This window comes from Schistocerca nitens, chromosome 5 (assembly GCF_023898315.1).
Source record: "Schistocerca nitens isolate TAMUIC-IGC-003100 chromosome 5, iqSchNite1.1, whole genome shotgun sequence".
NCBI lineage: Eukaryota > Metazoa > Arthropoda > Insecta > Orthoptera > Acrididae > Schistocerca > Schistocerca nitens.
In genome coordinates this window covers 764668697-764692850 of record NC_064618.1, presented here as the reverse complement: position 1 = coordinate 764692850, position 24154 = coordinate 764668697, and the positions used below count along the sequence as shown (strand labels likewise).

The 24154-nt window shown below is 44.8% G+C and overlaps 1 protein-coding gene across 1 annotated transcript in view; it reads left to right on the top strand.

The window, feature by feature from the left end:
- Positions 1-24154, top strand: part of LOC126260707 (cytokine receptor-like) — a 309262-nt gene that overhangs the window by 39653 nt on the left and 245455 nt on the right. Inside the window, exons 2-3 of the mRNA XM_049958043.1 lie at positions 11952-12715; positions 18573-19224. Of these exons, the coding sequence (XP_049814000.1) occupies positions 11952-12715; positions 18573-19224 (1416 nt within the window). The remainder of the gene's footprint in view (positions 1-11951; positions 12716-18572; positions 19225-24154) is intronic.

Genomic DNA, 24154 nt, shown 5'->3' with positions numbered 1-24154 from the left:
ATTTTATCTTCACAGTACCGCTGTTGTACGAAAGTAGATAAAGAAAGGGGTAGAACAAAAAACTATAGTCTGGTTCAAATATCACTACATCTGACAAAGCTTTTTTTTTTCTCTGAAAACAGTTTAACATTTATCATCAAGAAATACATGCCAGCTGTTCAATACACTCAGTAATAATTTTGTTATCAATAACCATTCTTTAATAATCTACAGAGATTTGACACAGATTATGAAGTGTGTTATATTACAAAATGATGTCCAAAGAACAATGTGTGTGTGTGTGTGTGTGTGTGTGTGTGTGTGTGTGTGTGTGTGAGAGAGAGAGAGAGAGAGAGAGAGAGAGAGAGAGAGAGAGAAGACTAGAACTGGTAAAACGAAAGAGAACTGTATAAATGATAAGCAGCTGTCAGCAACACATCCCCTTCCTTGATACAGCAAGTATCCATTCATAGGAGTAGAGGCAGTCAATGATATACGCAGTTTTAAGTGGAAACATTTACTAACTTTTAATATCGTTAGTATCGTCCCACTCCTTATTTTAATTGGTAAATTATATATTCTAGCACTAAAAACTTTAAAAAGTACTTTTTTATATGAATGCGCAGATTTTCGTCATTTAAAACAGCTTTAGGAAAATGCCAAATTATAAATGTACTGCCTACTGGGCATTTGTTCGGCTTACATCATTATGTGAGGGTAATGAAAGGAAAAAAATTTTGAAAAATTTATGCAAAAACTAATTACGTTTCTATTTCGATCTAAATTTCACCTTTACAGGCATAGTAAGAAGGTCTGATAACAGAACGCTTTCATTGTTAATTTTACGCTGTTAAAATTCACAATATTGGGAGGTAAATTTACGCATACACCAGTTTTACAGTTTGTAAATGTACGACTAGGCCAGTGGTATAATTGGGTGACGTGATATTAAAAAAACTCGTGCGATGCGCATGCGCTGTAAATTAGGTTGCTTTTGTAGGTCAACTTGACGTTGTTTTACCGCTTGATTGACGACAAGTGGCATATTCGACAGAGCTAAGTTTTACTATCTTTCTGTCAGAAGGAATTCTGCTGAAGCCACAGTTACTTACTACCTTCGGCTTGTGCGGTTGCATTTAAAATATCTTTACTGAGTAAATGATCTACACCGCATGACTTAATAAAATATCGGATTTCGTAAACAAATAACATCTGTGCACGTTCTGTTAAACGGGAGATGCAAGTAATGACAATTAAGGCTGGAGATAGTTTATATTATTAGTCAGCAAAACCACACTAGCTTCTACTAGTGCAATTACAGTGGCCACATTTAACTTTAGGTTCTGCAGGATACTAAAGGATAGGAATTGACGCAAAGAACGTTTGCTGAATCTTTACAATAATTATTGTTTCAGTCATAAGTAAACATATCAGAAAAATGGCGGCAATCGTACAGACCAGCTTACGATCAGACCGTAAAAGATAATGCAATGATAATGGACGACTCATTGTCGTGTAATAGCATATGTAGTAAAACACGAAATAAACCAAGAGCGCTAGGTCCGTACTGTATGCTTATTATTACAAATGTGACACTATACGTAAACACGATATTGCAGTGCCTATGTTGTTCAGAAGTACGATGCAAAGTTCAATTAAAATGTCTCCCTTGTACGAGAATGTACTCAATGGATGTACGAGTACAGGTTGTAGACACATGGTTGACGACATACGGAAGTTTAGGGCTGGCCGTGAATCGTGCTGGGATGGCCTAATGGTATGGCGACCGCTCGCGATACGAGGGACATCCGAGTTCGATTCTCGATCCGGCACAAATCTTCGTTGTCGTTACCCGGTTACACAGCTGATGGTTTTCCTTATACGCGACTGCGAATACATTTCACTTTACAAAATTTATTTAATTATTTAGCCGCAGGTATAAAAGACAGCCAACCAATAAATGGGGTTTTTCGAGTAACCTTTACCGTGGTTTCGACAGATTTAAACCCGTCTTCTTCAGAAGGACAAAGAAACTCCATATTAGCAATTCATTCAGTAAAAGCTGTCTCCACACGACCTGTATCGGCAACGGTCTGTATGTCCATATGTGGGCGTATTGGAGTCGGCATGTGGACATATTGTAGTCGGCATATAGCTACTTACATTGTCTGTTATTTTAAGTGATTGTTTTTACTAATGTGACAAACCCTTGATTCTAGGGGCCTTAATTTTTACACATGGACATACATGTGAAGACAACTTTTACTGAATGAATTGCTAATGATAAGTTTGTTTGTCCTTCTGAAGAAGACGGGTTTAAATCCGTCGAAACCACGGTACAGGTTATTTGAAAACCACAATTTTTTCCAACATTTTGGCTGTCTTTATACCTTCAGTTCTGTAACCGTTGCTATAGTGCAGCTATATTCAAATTAATTTAAATTATTTACGCATACAGAGTCCGCTAGAAAAATGCATACACTCTTTGTCAGGCTCTATCGGAATATCGATACTGTCGCTTGATTTGTGTTACGAGTGTGTTGTAGTATCTACATCTACAAAGATACTCTGCAAATCACATTTAAGTGCCTGGCGGAGGGTTCATCGAAACACCTTCACAAGTCTCTATTATTCCAATCTCGTATAGCGCGCGGAAAGAATGAACACCTATATCTTTAAGTACGAGCTGTGATTTCCCTTATTTTATCGTGGTGATCGTTTCTCCCTATGTAGGTCGGTGTCAATAAAATATTTTCGCATTCGGAGGAGAAAGTTGGTGATTGGAATTTCGTGAGAAGATTCCGTCGCAACGAAAAACGCCTTTCCAGCCCAAATCCTGTATAATTTCTGTGACACTCTCTCCCATATTTCGCGATAATACAAAACGTGCTTCCTTTCTTTGAACTTTTTCGATGTACTCCGTCAGTCCTATCTGGTAAGGATCCCACAACGCGCAGCAGTATTCTAAAAGAAGACGGACAAGCGTAGTGTAGGCAGTCTCCTTAGTATGTCTGTCACATTTTCTAAGTGTACTGCCAATAAAACGCAGTCTTTGGTTAGCCTTCCCCACAACATTTTCTGTGTGTTCTTTCCAGTTTAAGTTGTTCGTAATTGTAATACCTAGGTATTTAGTTGAATTTACGGCTTTTAGATTAGACTGATTTATCGTGTAACCGAAGTTTAACGAGTTCCTTTTAGTAATCGTGTGGATGACCTCACACTTTTCGTTATTTAGGATCAACTGCCACTTTTCGCACCATTCAGATATTTTTTTCTAAATCGTTTTACAGTTTGTTTTGCTCTTCTGATGACTTTATTAGTCGATAAACGACAGCGTCATCTGCAAACAACCGAAGACGGCTGCTCAGATTGTCTCCCAAATCGTTTATATAGATAAGGAACAGCAAAGTGCCTATAACACTACCTTGGGGAACGCCTGAAATCACTTCTGTTTTACTCGATGACTTTCCGTCAATTACTACGAACTGTGACCTCTCTGACAGGAAATCGCAAATCCCGTCAAATAACTGAGAGGATATTCCATAAGCACGCAATTTCGCTACGAGCCGCTTGTGTGGTACAGTATGGTCTTTGGCTCAACAGATGTTAGTACTTTCATCTCGGTATCGAGAAAACAAGACGGCTGGATCACGCTTGACATTCAGGCAACGGAAATGTATTGTGAAGTGGCTTTTCAAGTTTTATAATGCCGTTGAAGTGCTACGTCAGTGGAGCCGGGAGTTTGAAACAGAACCCACAAACCCGCCTAACAACGAAACGTATCATTGACGAGTTGGAATTGCATAGAACGATTTGTGATATTCACAAAGGAAGATCAGGAAGACAGCGTACAGCTACAAGTCCTGCTTCGTCGGCCCTCGTATTGGATACGTTTGTTAATTCTCCACAGGAGTCTGCTACGCAATGTGCGCGAGAAGTGGCGGTTAGCAGTCCAAGTGTACGAAAAATTCTGAAAGCTGCATAGTGGAAAGTTTACATTCCACGATTACTGCAAGCGATTAGTGATGACGCTCCTGATCGCCGAATACAATTTTGCGAATGGTATCGGCAAATGGTAACTGATGACAAACAATTTGTGACGAAGGTAGTGTGGAGTGACGAGGCACAATTTAAAATTAATGGAACCGTGAATCGGAATAACAGTGTGTACTGGGCACCGGAAAACCCGCATGTTTATGTAGATAAAATGGTCTATCTACTAGAGGTTCGTGTGTGATATGGACTATCATCTAGGCGATTAGTAGGACCCTTTTTCTTTGATGCTACTGTCGCTGGAGAAGTGTACCCGGAAGTGTTACGCGCATCAATTTTGCCAAATATACGTGCGCCACGAGGAGTGGGTGCGACCACACTACCACCTAGCCGTACGAGCTTTCCTGGACAACATTTTTCCGCGGCATTGGATTGGACGAAGAGATCTAACACCTGTGGACTTTTATTTATGGGGTGCTGTGAAAGATAACGTCTATCGACGTAAGCCATTGGATTGGACGAAGAGATCTAACACCTGTGGACTTTTATTTATGGGGTGCTGTGAAAGATAACGTCTATCGACGTAAGCCATTGGATTGGACGAAGAGATCTAACACCTGTGGACTTTTATTTATGGGGTGCTGTGAAAGATAACGTCTATCGACGTAAGCCACGCACGCTGGAGGAACTACACCAGGGGAGCACAGCGGCATGTGCAGCGATCTCCACTGTAACACTGACGGACGTAGTTGCGGCGACCGCTCGTCGTTCTGTTGTGTATAGCCGCTAATATTGAACGTTTTGAACATTTAAAGTAACCATGTGCTAAACAGAAGGTTGTACAACTTGTGTGATCAATTATTAAATTTAAAATAAACACATAAGTAATACTTTTCGTTTCTTAAAGTGTGTATACATTTTTCTGGCGGACTCTTTATATGTAAAATGAATTGAAAAATAAGAATCCTTCTTAAGGGGCTCCGGAACGCCCTATCCTTGCAATGTTAAAATAACGCTTATAAATTACATCTTTCCTCACAAAGTATTTGAGGTAGGAAGTTGAACTTTTTACAGATTATTTATTGGAATATGGGCAACAACTTAACACAGGGATTTTACAAAATTTTAGTTCAGTTATTAAAGATGATTTTTTTCAATTGTAATGAAAATTCACAACATTTTTTTGCAATTTTTTATTTATATATTCAAAAATATACAGTTTTTTTGGAGAAAGGCTGTGTTAAATTATGCAGAAGGTACTGTGTAACATTTACTGAAAGTTTGAAACAAATATGTTTGGAAAATCCTTAGAAAACATGTGATTAGTATGAGAAAATAAAAGTTTTGGGAATCGAGCGACAAAGATTGGATTAACTTTTTAGTGCATTCCAGGTCCATAGGATGGATTATCTTCATCCTCTGCAAACTCCTCCTGCAGCTTCCTCTTGTTCCTCCTCCTGTTTACTCTTGCTTGTATTTCTAGACTCTTTACAGCCCTGTCTGCAGCCCGAAGGCGTTCCTTGTCTAAAGCAAGCATCGCTCGTACCATGTTAGAACCTATCTTCATTCCCATATTTCTAAATACCTTGCACCTTACAATGTTGCCATCATTGAAAGTCGCAACAGCATCATACACACCAAAGTGAAGTGTTTCTATTCCAACAAATACAGTCTTGGGGATTCTCGACCATATAACACTATTTACACTTTCATTGGGGTTTTGAGTTTTTCCGTGAATACACTTTTTCAACAGTTCAGGTGCTGCTAAGTCTCTGAAAATAGGTTTTATCACCTCCATTATTGCATGAGGCAGACTATGCTTATGAGTGTACACTTCACCAGTTAGCAATCCTTTGTTATATTTACACCAACTGTCTTCTTCTTTGGGACACAAGCTATGTTGGGGATTTTCATCGTCTTTATTGTTTACAGTAATAACACATACCTTTGGCTTTCCAACATTTCTCCTTTTCTTAAAAGCCTTCAGAGGATTTCTAATAACTTTACTTTTACTCATTATTATACTTCAACAAAACAGAGACTCAAGAAACAGAATTAATTACGAATATTTTCGAGATAACGACAGAGTAAATAAACATGAAACAATCGACAATCACACCAGCGATATATATTGAACCATCACAGGTTAGCCACAACACGTACTTTATCTCACATCACTAAAATGTACCTGATGAACACGGACGTTAATAATAACACCATTTGACAGCAGTTTAACAGCGCCACAGTGGGTCACGCCCATGTAGAACACATTTCAAAAAAAATTTAAAAATAGTTGTAGTCTTCGGAATTGAATAAATTATATATCTATTAAAAGGTAATAGTCTGCACATTCAGAAAACGCAAAAACGTAAAAATTGAACTTTTCATGATTTTGAGCCTTTCCGGAGCCCCTTAAATTATTTAAAGATTCTGGGAGAGGCGCCACAGGGAACAGTCGAAACATAAATGTATGAATAAACTTTCTGACGACGACCCTGGTGGCAAAATGGTTTTGACTGTTAACAAAGTACAGGTTTTTTTTAGGTTAAAGCCAAATTCCAAACAGACAGCAACCAAGGAAAATAGAAGAAAAGAAACTTCATGCACACCAAATAGGGATAAAGCTAAGGGTGGTATCAACTTCACCAAAATATCAGGGGAATAAAAAATAAAGTAGATGAGCTGATGATGTGTTTAGATGATCTCAAAAATAAGAATGAGATTGATATACTTTGTCTTCCTGAGCACCATGTAACTGTGGGGATGGAAAATGTCAGTATAAATGGGTGGTGGTGGTGGTTAGTGTTTAACGTCCCGTCGACAACGAGGTCATTAGAGACGGAGCGCAAGCTCGGGTTAGGGAAAGATTGGGAAGGAAATCGGCCGTGCCCTTTCAAAGGAACCATATCGGCATTGTATAAATGGGTATAATTTAGCATATTACACTTATAGATCTAGTATGGATAAAGGAGGAGTTGCCATTTTCATAAAACATGGGTATAAATACAGAACTGTTGAAGTAAGCAAATTTTGTGTTGATCAGCACTTTGAGGTTTGTGCATATGAACTGCAGCTAGATAATGTTGTGTTGATATTAGCAACAGTGTACAGGTCACCACTAGGAGATTGGGATCTATTCATAAAAAAGTTTGACTCCTTATTATGCTGTCTGTCAGACAAAAAGAAGAAGTTATTAATCTGTGGTGATTCCAATGTTAACTTTCTAAGAAATTCTGATAGGAAAAGTGAACTAGAATTGTTGTTAACAACATATAACTTAGAATCAGTGATCAATTTCCCTACACGTGTAGCTCAGGATAGTAGTACTCTACTAGATAATGTATTTGTACAGAAGAGGATGTAGAACAAACACATGCTTTCCCTGTGGTAAATGGATCATCTGACCATGATGCACAACTGATTAACTTACAAAACCTAACAGGCTGTACACTTCAGAAACCATTCAGTGAAAGTGTGAGGGTGTTCAACCCAGTATCTATAGATCACTTCAGAGAAAGTTTAGGAAATGTAAACTGGGAAGATGTATATAATGAGCCAAATGCTAATGATAAATGCAGCATATTTCTTGATAAATTTATATCCCTTTTTGAACATTGTTTTCCAAAGAAAATTACTAAATGTAACACCACACATTTTTCAAAGAAACCTTGGATTACTACAGGTATTAAAGTGTCTTCAGAAAGAAAAAAAAACTGTATGAGACAGCAAGAACTAGTAAAGATCCAGAAGTAGTTTTACACTATAAAAATTATTGTAACGTACTGAGAAAAGTTGTAAGGAAATCAAGAAATATGTATGTTAGAGAAGAAATTAACAACTCCAGCAATAAAATCAAATCAATATGGAATGTCGTTAGAAGGGAGACAGGAAAAGTAGCCACTGGGGTAGGTAGTATTACTGTTAAAGAGAACGAGACCATCTTAACCAACAGTACACAGCCCATGTATTTAACAATCACTTCTTAAGTGTAGGAGAAAAAATTGGTGAGACTAGTTCAAAAGAAAAAGCCAGGCAGTACATGGAAGAATCAGTTTTGAAAAGTTTTAGTCAAATTAAGTTTCATCTAACAACCTCTTGTGAAATAAGGAAAATTATTAAAACTTTGAAAAATAAATGTTCTGTTGGAGTAGATAACATCTCTAACAAGTTATTAAAACAATGTGGAGCAATTACAGCTGATGTTCTGAGTCACATATGTAATGCATCACTGACTCAGGGTATTTTTCCAGACAGGTTAAAATATGCCATTGTCAGGCCTCTCTACAAAAAGGGGGAAACCACATATGTCAATAATTACCGGCCAGTATCCTTGCTTACAGCATTTTCAAAAATCTTTGAGAAAGTAATGTACTCAAGAGTGGTTAGCCATCTCAACAGTAATGGGATATTTAGTAAATCACAGTTCGGATTTCAGAAATGCTATTCCTCTGAGACAGCAATATACGATTTCACTGTCCACATAATAGAGTCTTTAAATAGTAAAATTTCACCAATAGGAATATTCTCTGACTTATCCAAAACATTTGATTGTGTGAACCATGACATTATGTTAGAGAAATTACAATTCTATGGTATAAATGGGACAGCATATGAGTGGTTTAAGTCATATCTACAGAACAAGAAGCAAAAAGTCTCTTTATATGCTTCAAGTGATTCAAAGGAGTTTGCCACTTCATCTAACTGGGGTGAAATTACATTAGGTGTTCCACAAGGTTCGATCATGGGTCCCCTCCTGTTCTCGATATATGTGAATGACCTCCCTTCTTATGTGAAACAAGATGCTGAACTGACACTGTTTGCTGATGATACAAGCATAATTATTAATCGTGTAAAAAAAGTCCTATAGAAAATGATGCAAATAAGGTCTTTGGAAAAGTTATTAATTGGTTTTCTGCGAATGGGCTTGCTCTGAACTTTGAAAAAACACAGTACATCCAAATTTCTGCTGCAAACAGTATAATTCCTTCAATAAAGGTAACACATCAAATGAAGGCAGTAGCCAGGATAGAGCATACCAAGTTTTTGTGTGTACGTATAGATGAGAATCTTAGCTGGAAAATTCATATTTTGGATCTCCTAAAGCGACTAGGTTCAGCGACTTTTGCAATCAGAATAATTGCCGATTTTGAGGATGTAGAAATTAGTAAGCTAACATACTTTGCATACTTCCACTCTCTGATGTCATACGGAATAATATTCTGGGGCAACTCAACACTTAGGCAAAATGTATTCACTGCTCAAAAGAAAGTAGTTAGAATAATGTGTGGGGCTCATAGTCGCACATCTTGTAGGCATCTGTTGAAAAGGTTAGGAATTCTTACAAGTGCTTCACAGTACATTTACTCAGTAATGAAATTTTTTCTCAACAACATGGACCAGTTTAAAATCAACAGCGACATTCATGATTACAATAGCAGAAAAAAGAAAGACCTACCCTATCCTTTACGTAACCTATCTTTGGCGCAGAAAGGGGTAAAATATGCTGCTATAAAACTTTTTGGTAATTTACCAGATGAAATAAAATGTCTGACAAACAGGAGTAATAGTTTCAAAAACAAATAGAATTCATACCTCCTTGACAACTCCTTCTATGCCGTAGATGAATTCTTAGAATGTGAGTAAATAAATCTGGAGATATAATATATGCATTTTGTGCCATTTAAGGGAATGGGATAGATAATAGAAATATTTAGGTATAACACTATAATGTAAAAAAAAAACCTTGTTTGCTGCGCGCATTTCTTGTGCATTTGACACGTTCCACATCATAACGGTTTTCCGTGCTATTGATCAGTGGAACACGTAACTAACTGCCCGGCCGGTTGTCCGTGCGGTCTAAGCGTGCGGCTTTCCGGGCGGGAAGGAGCGCCTGGTCCCGGTACGAATCCGCCCGGCGGATTTGTGTCAAGGTCCGGTGAACGGGCCAGTCTGTGGTTTCCATCTGCCTCGGCGAATGCGGGCTGGTTCCCCTATTCCGCCTCAGTTACACTATGTCAGCGATTGCTGCGCAAACAAGTTCTCCACGTACGCGTACACGACCATTACTCTACCACGCAAACATAGGGGTTACACTTGTCTAGTGTGAGACGTTCCCTGGGGGGTCCACCGGCGGCCGAACCGCACAATAACCCTGGGTTCGGTGTGGGGCGGCGGAGGGGTGAAGTGGACTGCGGTAGTCGCGTGGGGTTGCGGACCACTGCGGCTGCGGCGGGGACGGAGCCTCTCCGTCGTTTCTAGGTCCTCGGTTAACATACAATTCAACTAACTAACTAAAACGCTTGTACAGTGTGTAATCTTTTAGATGGCAGATCTCTCCCTAGTCCTGAATCGGTAGAAGTCGGGAGGCTTCGGTAGGCACGCAGTTTCGACTGCTGCCAACATTACGTAGCTGTGTTGTACAAGGTAGCCATTGTCGTCTGCTTCGTTATTGTTTTGCGCTGTACTGTTCTGCGTGTTTTTATTGTGCAGTTATGCTAAACATTATCAAAATGAGTGAAGAGGTAGTTGCTGGCCCATCTCGGGAGTCACCAACAACCCCTACCGGTAGGCCTACGGTTAGAAGGAAACCAGTATTACGTAGCGATGCTCGAAAAATTATATTGCCTGTGATTGAATGCTGCGAAAGGGAGCAGAAAAAATTGCTTCACCCCATTTACAAATCTTCAGTGAGAGCTGCTACATACACACGACAAAGCATGCGTAGCATTGGAAGATTCAAACAGTTTTCCAAGAATCATCCTGGAGTATCACCACAAACGCCTGGCAAGAAAAAGTGAGTTTCCATTTCAGATATTTTGTTCGCCATCACTTTGAAGGATTCGTCCGAAGGATTTCGTCCGAATTACCTTATATTTCATTTTTCCTTGCTACCGTATTGCTTTGAATGGAAACACCACTGGTTACTGTATTATTTCGAAACACATTCATATGACAGTACCTTTCCAAATTCAAAAAAATACATGGAGTGCAGAAGGCATTTTCTTCTAAATCTTTCTCTCTCTTTTAACTTAGGAAAAGAAAAAATTGCGAGCCGTGGAAATCGAACCCGGGTCCGCTGCATGACATGCCTTTACCTAATGAATTGCACTACGCATACTACAGTGACCTAGCTGTTGAAACATTGTCCATCACTCTTTTCGGGCGTTCGGAGAACAACTGACTAAAGTTTTATTGCATGACGATTTCAGTTTCGTTTACGAACAACATTTAAAGTGAGTTTTACTTCCAAGCCTTTCGTCTGTTTTCGTGTAAGCTGCTGCTGCTACTACTACTACCACTACTACTACTACTACTACGTGATCAGGCCCAGTGGACCGCACGCATCTACAAGTTTCCTCCTCCACTGTATTCTGTCCATTGCTGCTATCCGCCATTCGTCCACATCTATTGACACTTGGTTTAAATCTTGATGGAGTCCGTCCCTCGAACGCTTCTTGGGTCTCCCTGGCGGTCTCTTTCCTGTAGGTGTGAAATCCAGGAGCTTCCGAGACCATGTGTGATCCTCCATCCGGGCCACATGGCCGGCCCACTGCATTCGTTTGGCTTTGACAGTTCCTGCTGTGTTGGGCTGCTGGTATAGTTCCTCAAGCTCTCGGTTGTATCTGATCCTCCATTCCCCTGTATCTGCATCCAGAACCGGACCGAAGATCTTCCGAAGCACTTTTCTCTCAAAAACAAGGCGCTTATGGAAGTCCTGTTTCCGGATACTCCATGTCTCACAGCCATATAGAACAACAGGCTGGATCTTTCGTGTAAGCATGACGCGCAATTTGTAGTGCCAGCACTGCAACTGGTAGGCGTGTCTTGTCCACCCCCCCCCCCCGCCCCAACGGCTCCTCCCCCTCGCCAGCCAATGCTTGCTTCCTCCTCTCCCCGCACTCCCCTCAGTACTCTGCCGTCTTACAGTTAACACACTGTAAGGGGGGGGGATGTGTGTGTGAGTCGTCTGTTTGGCGCAGGGGTGCAGTGGAGACGCTGGCGGTGTCGACGAACAGCACGGAGGTGTTGGTGAACGTGACGGACCTGCAGCCGTACACGACGTACCGGCTGTCGGTGATTCCCGCCGACGAGGACGGCAAGCCGGTGGGCGACCGCAGCAAGTGGGTGAACGTGACGACGATGGAGACGCGGCCGTCGCCGCCGCGCAACGTCACGCTGGAGGAGGTGACGGGCGAGCGGGTGGTGGTGAGCTGGCTGGAGCCGCTGCCGCTGAACGGCGTGCTGCAGCGCTACGTGGTGCGCTACGGCGGGCGCGCGCTCGACGTGGCGCCGGGGCGGGGCACGCGCGTCGTCCTGCCCGTGGACGGCGACCGCGAGTACAGCGTGGTGGTGGAGGCGTGCACCAACAGGGGCTGCACGCCGGCGCCGCGGCCGCTGGCGCTGCGCTCGCGCGTCGGCCCGCCGGGGCCCGTGGGCCGCGTGGCGGCGCGGCCGCAGCCGGGGGGCCGGCTGGCGCTGGCGTGGGCGGCGCCGGTCCCGCCGGGCGGCCCCCGCCACCTGTACCAGGCGCTGCTGCTGCACGCCGCCTCCGGCCGCAACCGCACGCTGCCGCTGCGGCCCGCCGCGCCGCACAACCTCACCGACTTGCTCGACGTGCCCTTCTGCGACGCCGACCCCGACGCCAGCTACAAGGTGGCCGTCAGGGCCATCAACCTCGACGAGCACAACGGCATGCTGTTTGGCAACTGGAGCGAGTGGACCGACGCTTACTGCCGCATTACCGGTACGTGTACTTTTTACATTTCGCTCGTTTATCCAGTTTCAATCACTCGGAGTACCCTAATACACTACTGGCCATTAAAATTGCTACATCACGAAGATGACGTGCTACAGACGCGAAATTTAACCGACAGCAACAAGATGCTGTGATATGCAAATGATTATCTTTTCAGAGCATTCACACAAGGTTGGCGCCGGTGGCGGCACCTACAACGTGCTGACATGAGAAAAGTTTCCAACCGATTCCTCATGCACAAACAGCAGTTGACCGGCGTTGCCTGGTGAAACGTTGTTGTGATGCCTCTTGTAAGGAGGAGAAATGCGTACCATCACGTTTCCGACTTTGATAAAGGTCGGATTGTAGCCTATCGCGATTGCGGATTATCGTGTCGCCACATTGCTGCTCACATTGCTCTAGATCCAATGACTGTTAGCAGAATATGGAATCGGTGGGTTCAGGAGAGCAATACGGAACGCCGTGCTGGATACCAACGGCCTCGTATAACTAGCAGTCGAGATGACAGGCATCTTATCCGCATGGCTGTAACGGATCGTGCAGCCACGTCGCGATCCCTGAGTCAACAGATGGGGACGTTTGCAAGAGAACAACCATCTCCACGAACGGTTCGACGACGTTTGCAGCAGCATGGACTATCAGCTCGGAGACCATGGCTGCGGTTACCCTTGATGCTGCATCACAGACAGGAGTGCCTGCGATGTTGTACTCAACGACGAACCTGGTGCACGAATGGCAAAACGTCATTTTTTCGGATGAATCCAGGTTCTGTTTACAGCATCATGATAGTCGAATCCGTGTTTGTGGCGACATCGCGGTGAACGGACATTGGAAGCGTGTATTCGTCATCGCCATACTGGCGTATCACCCGGCGTGATGGTATGGGGTGCCATTGGTTACACGTCTCGGTCACCTCTTGTTCGCACTGACGGCACTTTGAACAGTGGACGTTGCATTTCAGATGTGTTACGACCCGTGGCTCTACCCTTCATTCGATCCCTGCGAAACCCTACATTTCAGCAGGATAATGCACGACTGCGTGTTGCAGGTCCTGTACGGGCCTTTCTGGATACAGAAAATTTTCGACTGCTTCCCTGGCCAGCACATTCTCCAGATCTCTCACCAATTGGAAACGTCTGGTCAATGGTGGCCGAGCAACTGGCTCGTCACAATACCCCAGTCACTACACTTTATGAACTGTGGTGTCGTGTTGAAGCTGCATGGGCAGCTGTACCTGTACACGCCATCCAACCTCTGTTTGACTCAATACCCAGGCGTATCAAGGCAGTTATTACGGCCAGAGGTGGTTGTTCTGGGTACTGATTTCTCAGGATCTATGCACCCTAATTGGATGAAAATGTAATCACATGTCAGTTCTAGTATAATATACTTGTCCACTGAATACCCGTTTATCATTGCATTTCTTCTTGGTGTAGCAACTTTAATGGCCAGTAGTGTAACAAATCTTGAATTTTTAACACTTCCTGAAACACGCTACAGCATATCGAGAATACACAGATACATATCCACCTGTCACAGGGCCTGCAGATGATGCGTGCTTCCACAAACTGCCTCAATTCATTTCAGTTTTGTGCTCTTTTCCTCCAGCTCTCTTCCACCCCCAGCGCTGCCAGGTCTTTCAGCCAGAGCTGCGGCGTCTGTTGTTTGGTTTCCCCTCAAGTGCTTTCTTAGCCTGTCTCTCCTAGGCATACGGGCCTGTTCACTGGATTGTTCTGCTTTTCAGCATCTGTTGCATCGAGAGGTATATCTCATCATTCTTCCTCCTTCTCATTTGCTCGCTCTCGGTGGAGCCAGTGTCATGTTTCTGTGGGTCCCTGGTCACGTCGGTCTGCCAGGAAACGAGGCTGCTGCCAAGGCTGCAGTCCTCTTACCTCAGCCCGTGAGTACCTCTATTCCCTCCGATGATCTCTGCATTGCCGTCTGTCGGGCTGTGGTGTCCCTTTGGCATCGCCAATGGTTCTCCCATCGCGGGAATAAGCTTCGGCGTCGTAAGCCTCTCCCGGCGCCTTCGACGACCTGCTCTCGGCCCTCCGGCCGGGGGGAGATTATTTTAAACCGGCTGCGTATTGCGCACTGCCTTTTTAGCCATCGTCATTTGCCCACTGGCACTGCCCCACCACTTTGTCCGTATTGCGCCCAAATTTTAACTGCTCGCCACTACCTGCTGGAATGCCCTTCTTTTTTTACTAATTTACGTTCCATCTTGGGTTTGCCATCTGATTTATCAGCTGTTTTAGCAAATGACGCACGGGCTGTCGCCCACGTTTTACTTTTTATCCGCCGAAGCAATATGGTGAAGGTCATTTAATTATTCGTTTTGGATCTCCATTTTTATTTGGTATTTTTAGCCCTTTTTCCACGTGCCTTGTTTAGATGTCTCCAATTCTTTCCATTGGGACTGACATATAGTCGTTTCCCTTTGTTTGCGTTCTATAGTTTTGGCTTGGGCGCGTATGACCTCAGTTGTTTTTTTACGCCCTAGAACAAAACAAACCAAACCAACGGTTTCAGACGTTTGTCCCTAAGCCGCACTAAATCTGAGATGCCCCTGTGCTAGAATTCGTTCGGCTGACTATGGAACCATCTTCAAAAAAATGTTCAAATGTGTGTGAAATCTTATGGGACTTAACTGCTAAGGTCATCACTCCCTAAGCTTACACACTACGTAACCTAAATTATCCTAAGGACAAACACACACACATCCATGCCCGAGGGAGGACTCGAACCTCCGCCGGGACCAGCTGCACAGTCCATGACTGCAGCGCTTTAGACCGCTCGGCTAATCCCGTGCGGCAACCACCTTTAAATGGTTCTGAGCACTATGGGACTTAACATCTGAGGTCATCAGTCGCCTAGAACTTAGAACTACTTAAACCTAACTAACCTAAGGACATCACACACATCCATGCCCGAGGCAGGATTCGAACCTGCGACCTTAGCAGTCCCGTGGTTCCGGACTGCAGAGCTTAGAACCGCACGGCCACCGCGGCCGGCCAACCACCTTCAAATTACAGTCTTGGCTTCATCGTCGCACGTGAGTCGCCGTCCTGACAAAAACTCCTTCAGTGGGCCGAAAACGTTGAAATCACTGGGGGCGGGGTCCGGATTGTATGGCGGGTGGGCAGACTCCCAGCGAACTGACCGGATCTTGTCGGCGTTATTCACTACCACATGTGGCCTCGCATTGTCGTGGATCATAACCATGTCGTCCAAACATCGAGAATTCCTCGGCACTTCTTCCTGATGACGCCCCACAAACATGAACGCCCCGCAAACATGACAGTTTGGAACAATAACTGTTAGCACTGGTGATATCCAGCAGGAGCGGTCCACGGCGATGCCAGGAGACCGTTAATATCACTTATCCAACAGATAGCGCAGAACGATTTTTTCCTTCTTTTTGTCACAGGTGAACTTCGATGTTTCCACACCATTCTGGCCTGTAATTCACTATCCATGTTTCATTGCCAGCGACACTGTAGTTCAAGAAACTGCGACCCTCCTCGGCATACCGCTGCAGATGGTTCAGTGAAGCATTCATTCACTTGCCTTTCATCAAGTCGTCCAAGTGATTAGGCACCCACCGACATGAAACCCACCGGTGTCCTAAGGACCCGTGAACCATGTCGTAAACACTCCCATACGACATACCAAGCTCCCGGGAAATGTCCTTGAGGTGCACTCGCTGATCTGCTTTCACCATTGCATCGACGTGGGAAATGTTGTCGTTAGTCAGCGGTGTCCTCTAATGCTCATTGCCGTGCAAGTCCTTAGAGCCTTTCGGAAACTCACATCACCACCACCTCACATGTGGATTTCGATGGGCGTTCATCCCTCGCTCCTCAGAAAACGACTCTCACCACGTTGCTTATACGGCGTGAACACGTGAAGCACAACAGCCATCTTCAACAATTGACCGCAGCGCCATACTTCGGAGTTCCCGGCAGATAAGACAAGGCCGGCACAAGAAATGTCTACCATAGGGAGTGGACGCACTAACTTCTTTACAGCCTTAATTTGGCCACAAAGGAATAGGGGCAAAAACTTTTCAAGTTTCTCTCGTCTTTCGTTAAAATTTTCACTACCAGTTGTTGGAAAAAAATTTCGCGTCGTCCTTTAATTATCAATTCACTTTCATTTTTCTGTTTTTTCTTAGTTTTCGTCTTTGGTCGGTATATCTTTGCTTAAAGGATACCCTTTGCACTGTAAACAAACTGATCGTATGACTAATCGAGTGTCACGCACATGTGTGGCGCTCTTACTATCATTAAAAATGCTATGAAGTGTGAACAGTGATTTACTTGCAATATGTGTTCTGTTTGCAATTCAAAAGCGAATACACCGGCTTTCATGACCATCGGGACATAACAAAACTAATGACTATCATCTGGAACACATGTACACTACTGGCCATTAAAATTGCTACACCACGAAGATGACGTGCTACAGACGCGAAATTTAACCGACAGGAACAAGATGCTGTGATATGCAAATGATTAGCTTCTCAGAGCATTCACAAAAGGTAGGCGCCCGTGGCGACACCTACAACATGCTGATATGAGGAAAGTTTCCAACCGATTTCTCGTACAAAACCAGCAGTTGACCGGCGTTGCCTGGTGAAAGGTTGTTGTGATGCCTCGTGTAAGGAGGAGAAATGCGTACCGTCTCGTTTACGACTTTAATAAAGGTGAGATTGTAGCCTGTCGCGATTGCTGTTTATCGTATCGCGACATTGCTGTTCGCGTTGGTCGAAATCCAATGCCTGTTAGCAGAATATGGAATCGGTGGGTTCAGGAGGGTAATACGGAACGCCGTGCTGGATCCCAACGGCCTCGTATCACTAGCAGTCGAGATGACAGGCATCTAATCCGCATGGCTGTAACGGATCGTGCAGCCACGTCTCGATCCCTGAGTCAACAGATGGGGACGTTTGCAAGACAACAACCATCTGCACGAACAGTTCGGCTACGTTTGCAGCAGCATGGACTATTAGCTCGGAGACCATGGTTGCGGTTACCCTAGACGCTGCATCACAGACAGGAGCGCCTGCGATGGTGTACTCAGCGACGAACCTGGGAGCACGAATGCAAAACGTCATTTTTTCGGATGAATCCAGGTTGTTTACATACAGGATCATGATGGTCGCATGCATGTTTGGCGACATCGCGGTGAACGCACATTGGGAGCATGTATTCGTCATCGCCATACTGGCTTATCACCCGGCGTGATGGTACGGGGTGCCATTGGTTACACGTCTCGGTCACGTCTTGTTCGCATTGGCCGCACTTTGAACAGTGGACGTTATATTTCAGATGTGTTACGACCCGTGGCTCTACCCTTCATTCGATCCCTGCGAAACCCTACATTTGAGCAGGATAATGCACGACCGCATGTTGCAGGTCCTGTACGGGCCTTTCTAGATACAGAAAATGTTCGACTGCTGCCCTGGCCAACACATTCTCCAGATCTCTCACCAATTGAAAACGTCTGGTCAATAGTGGCCGAGCAACTGGCGCGTCACAATAGGCCAGTCACTACTCTTGGTGAAGTGTGGTATCATGTTTAAGGTGCATGGGCAGCTGTACCTGTACACGCCATCCAAGCTCTGTTTCACTCAATGCCGAGGCGTATCAAGGCCGTTATTAGGGCCAGAGGTGGTTGTTCTGGGTACTGATTTCTCAGGATCTATGCACCCAACTTGCATATTTGTCCAATGAATGCCCGTTTATCATCTGCATTTCTTCTTGATGTAGCAATTTTAATGGCCAATAGTGTACCACAGATTTGTGGTGTCTGCTGATTTGGATGGTGGCGGTTTCCGCAGGTGGGCTGCAGAAAGGCCGCGTGCTGCTGTGGTGCGCGGGCACGCTGGGCGTGCTGGCCGCGTGCGCTGCGCTGGTGGTCGGAGGGAGGCGGCTGGCGCGCTGGTGGCGGCACGCCAGGGGTGTCCAGGTGAAGCTGCCGCCCGGCCTGGCGCCGCCGCCCGCCGACAAGCGCGACCGTGACGAGGAGCGCCGCGTGCGCACGCCCTGGCTACTGTACGGCCGCGAGAAGGCGGCGGCCGCGCTCGGGTCGCCCACGCACGAGGAGACGACGCTGCTGCGCGGGGGTGGCGTGGCGCGCTGCGACAGCGGGGGCGGCGGCAGCAGCGCGGGCACCGGCAGCGACTGCGCGCTCTCCTCCCTCACGTCGGCCACCACCGCCGCCTCCGACAGCGACGGCGACGCGGAGGCGGACGCGGCAGGTGCCAAGCCGCGGGCCGCCCGCCAGTGGAGCACATTCTCGGACGGCTCGGTGTCGCGCAGCACGCCCAACCTGTGGGAGGCGGAGGCGGCCTACTGCCGCGCCGGCCTGCCGGAGGCGCCCGCCGCCGGCTACGTCACGGTCGCCAGCGCCCCCTACGTCCGTAGGGGCAGCCTCGACGGCTGGCCACACACCGTCGCAGCAGCGGCTGCCGCACCGGCCATCCCCGCAGGGTGAGTACCACTGTACACGTCCCTCCGACTCGTCTGTGACATAGTTTCGTAAGTGACAATCGAAGCAAAATCGACTAGGTAACCTGGCAACAAATTCGTCATCTTCGTTTCCACATTGTCCAGCATCAGGCCGGATTGGGACATTTATGGTACTTCGCCTCTTGTGAATAACACCACCTAACACTCACAAGGGAACCTCCCCATCGCACCCCCCTCAGATTTAGTTATAAGTTGGCACAGTGGATAGGCCTTGAAAAACTGAACACAGATCAATCGAGAAAACAGGAAGAAGTTGTGTGGAACTATGAAAAAAATAAGCAAAATATACAGACTGAGTAGTCCATGTGCAACATACGCAACATCAAGGATAATATGAGCTCTGGAGCGCCGTGGTCACGTGGTTAGCGTGAGCAGCTGCGGAACGAGAGGTTTTTGGTTCAAGTCTTCCCTCGAGTGAAAAGTTTTATTTCCGCAAAGTTATGATCTGTCCGTTCGTTCATTGACGTATCTGTTCACTGTAATAAATTTAGTGTCTGTGTTTTGCGACCGCACCGCAAAACCGTGCGATTAGTAGACGAAAGGACGTGCCTCTCCAATGGGAACCGAAAAAATTTGATCGCACGGTCATAGGTCAACCGATTCCTCCACAGGAAAATACGTCTGATATATTCTATACGACACTGGTGACATCATGTGCCTCACATGACAGGAATATGTTGTCGACCCACCTAACTTATACACTTGGTGAATGGGTAAAAAGATTTTTCTACCTTGCCCGATTTAGGTTTTCTTGTGGATGTGATAATCACTCCCAAAAAAGTGGTGAAAACATAAGAGTTTCACACATAAACTGATAATAAAAAATTAAACTTATCACTCGAGGGAAGATTTGAACCAAGGACCCCTCGTCCCGCAGCTCTCACACTACCCACGAGACCACGGCGCTCCTGAGCTAGTGCTATCCTTGATGTTGCCTATCTTGCACATGGACTACTCATTTTGTATATTTTGCTTATTTTTTTCATAGTTCCACACAACTTCTTCCTGTTTTCTCGATAGATCTGTGTTCAGTTTTTCAAGGCCTATCCACTATGCCAACTTATAACTAAATCTGAGGGGGGTGCGATGGAGAGGTTCCCTTGTCAGTAACGGCCGCGCGGGATTAGCCGAGCACGGTAGTTCAGCGTGTTTGGTCAGAGGGTTTCACTACCCTCTGTAATAAAAAACTGAGTCAACGGATCAACGAACAAGCTGAACGAGTGTCATCGGACGTCCACCACGAACAAAGTCAACGAACAATACAGATCGAAATGAGATAAAAAAAAAAAATCGGTCTAAGGCTCTGCAGTCATGGACTGTGCGGCTAGTCCCGGCGGAGGTTCGAGTCCTCCCTCGGGCATGGGTGTGTGTGTGTGTTTGTTCTTAGGATAATTTAGGTTAAGTAGTGTGTAAGCTTGGGGACTGATGACCTTACCAGTTAAGTCCCATAAGATTTCACACACATTTGAACATTTTTGAACACTCAATAACCATTCAAAGTATCATAAAAATCATTACAGTTGAGAAGTCAAGAAAGATGTGTCTCCAAAAGCCACATAGCTATATGAAGGTGCTTTATTCGCTACTACCGGTTTTACCTCAGTATAGATCCATCTTCAAGTTTATATTGGTCATATTTCCGTAATGTAAATGGACAGCTACGAAGTCCCAGCATTCGGGAAGTCGTCAAATTACTCAATTTTATTATGACAGCCCACCATTGAGGTTTGACTCTTAACGTGGATAACTTCCCAAAACCTGTAACTCCGTAATTGTTAATCTACGAGGGTGAGTCAAATGAAAACCGTAAATCTGTAATAACAAATCGAAATTTCGTGCCGTTATCCTGTCAGTTGGCAGCCGTGCTACAAACAGCGTGCCAAATGGCCTGTAGGTGGCAGCATAGTGCAGATGCACACATACCGTCGCAGTGTCAGTATAAAGATGGCCGCCCCACTTGTGACTTGCACCAGGGAAGAACAGCGTTCTGTTATTCGGTTGTTGCGTAGTGAAGGTTGAAACCTATTGAAATTCATCGACGAATGAAGGTTCAGTACGGTGATGCATGTTTGTCACAGCAACAAGTCTAAGAATGGAGTAGGAAGCTCGCAAATGGTCTGACTTCAGTGAAAGATGCTCCTCGTCCAGGTCAGGCACAACGAGTTGTGACTCCACAGAACATTGCAGCAGTTGAAGCCATACTGAAGGAAAACCGCCGAGTGACACTGAATGACATTGCAGCATATTTATAGATTAGTCATGGGCCAGCACACCACACTGTGCATGATGTGCTCCAGTTTTCACAAAGTGTCTGCAAGATGGGTGCCACGGTAGCTGACTCCTGAAATGAGAAAATGACACCATTCCTCATCACCAAAACCAATGAAGTTTCGAACAGAACCATCAGCAGGGAAGGTTATGCTGACTCTCTTTTGGGACGAAAAAGGCGTCATTTTGGAGCATTACATGCCTAGAGGGACCACCGTCACCAGTGCATCATACACAGATCTCCTAAAAAATCATCTGCGGCCTGCAATCAAATCAAAGCCACGTGGATTGCTGTCAGCAGGTGTCCTTTTGAAACATGACAATGCAAGGCCCCACACTGCCCGTACAACTGTTGCAACAATCAAAGACCTGCATTTTGAGTGTCTTCCTCATCCACCATACTCACCAGACCTTGTCCCAAGTGATTTCCATATGTTTGGACCACTCAAAGACGCAGTAGAAGGAAAGAAGTTCCGTTCTGATGAAGAGGTACGCCACGAGGTGCATGAGTGGTTGCGCTGACTACCAAAAGAATTTTTTTTTTCTAAAGAAATTTATGCACTTTGTAAGCGCTGGAGAACTTGCATTGAGCGTAGGGGAGGCTATGTTGAAAAGTGATAAAGCTTTGTACCACTTCTGCACAATAAATAATATTAAAAAAAATATTTAAGTTTTCATTTGACTCACCCGTGTACATTATGGAAATACAACCATTGTAAATATGAAGAATCGTCTATACTGACGTGAAACCGGTAGTTGCAATTAAAGCACCTACATACAGCTATGCGGCTATTGGAACCAGCGTATCGTTCTTGACTTTTTAGTTGTTATAATTTTTGTAATTCGAATGGTTATTGGGTGTTGAATGTTGCTATTGTTATTCACAATGTCTCTGAGCTGTGGTTTCCCTCCCCAGAAAGTTGTTTGTACCTTGCCGCTTTTCCATGTCTTTCCACCATAGTTCTTCTATAACCGATTTTTTCCAGTCCAGATTCCTTTTTCTTTAACTGTTTCCTGGGACAATGAATTCACGGTGTTCTTATTTCAATTTCCAGGAGTGTATATTATTTCTCCTTTATGTACATACATACACACACACACACACACACACACACACACACACACACATATATATATATATATATATATATATATATATATATATATAATTTAGACAAAAATTATATACACAACTATGTGCTGTTTTGTTTCCTTCGTCGCAGCCGGTTTTAACAGAAAACAAGGAAGTTGTATTTATGGCTTATGGGCTTCTGACTGGAATACTACTGGGAATCTGAGTCGTCTGAAAATTTGTAATCCTATCCGTTTGCAGACTGAAACTATGCTACTATGCGAAAATGTGTCATTGAGGCTACCCTCCTCACAGATCAAAGAAAGCAAACAAGATTAGGGTTTAATGCTGCGTCGACATTGAGATCGTTACAGATGGAGCACAAGTTCAGAATGTTTCAATGATGGAGCAGGAACTCGGTTGCGCCGTTTCAAATAAACCATCTCGGCATATGGGTGGAGTAATTTAGGGAAATCAAGGAAAACGTAAATCAGGATGGTCGGACGTGGATTTGAACTATCGTCCTCCTAAATACAAGTCCAGTGTGACACCACCTCATACCCCATACACGAATAATTCCAGCCGACTTACTCATCCATTTGAAGAGATTTCGATTCCCAATCAAGGTTTCCTTGGCAATAGCAATAAACAAGGCTCAAGGTCAAGTGTGTGTGTGTGTGGGGGGGGGGGGGGGCGGCGAAATGAGATGAGAGGCGGGGGAGGGGGAGGGGATAGATATAGAGAGCGGAAAGAAGGAGATGGACAAAGAGAGAGGAGGAGGAGGAGGTTGTGGAGAGATATAGGGTGACGGAAATGGTCAGAAAGAGGTGAGGGAGAGGAAGTGTTGGGCAGAGACAGGGGGAGAAGGAGATTAGGTTCTCATACATAATTATCAGTTACAAAGCATTGCCGGGCTCCCCATTATATATATGCGTGCAAAATCGCCCTGGCATTTCGTGACCGGGAGCGCTGTTACAATAGATGAGTCAGTCTTCTGATGGCCATGCTGCAGACCGCTGTTTGCCACTTTGCCTTAGGCTGGCACATTAAGCTAACAATGCTGGTTAGCTATAGTACCTTGGGGAACAATTCCATTGTGGAGTGTTCCATTGTTTCCAAATCGGTTCTCAGCTGTTCTAGTTTTCTCGGTCGTGTTGATACAGCAGAACGCTCAAAGCTGCTTCTTCTTACGTCTGCCGAAGGATGTTGTTTTTGCGCTGCTGACGTTCCTGAGAGGGAACTAGACTTGATGATAGCAATTTGTTCTGTGGACTCTGCAAATCGGAAACCGCTGAACACGAGAAACAAATTGTACAAGTGCAAGAAAGCACGATTTGTGAAGACGAGGACTATGGTACGAGGGTAATTTCAGCTCCACTCCCGCGTAACATATAGCGGTGCGGAAAAGTGCACTCAGTCGACAGACTTCGCTCTTCACTTTTAGCACACTTTTGCGAAGATATTCGCTACAAACATTAGGAGATGTTATGTCATCCGTATTTGAAAGACTTGTCGAATACAGTTAAGAGAAGTGAATGTTTCACTAAAAGA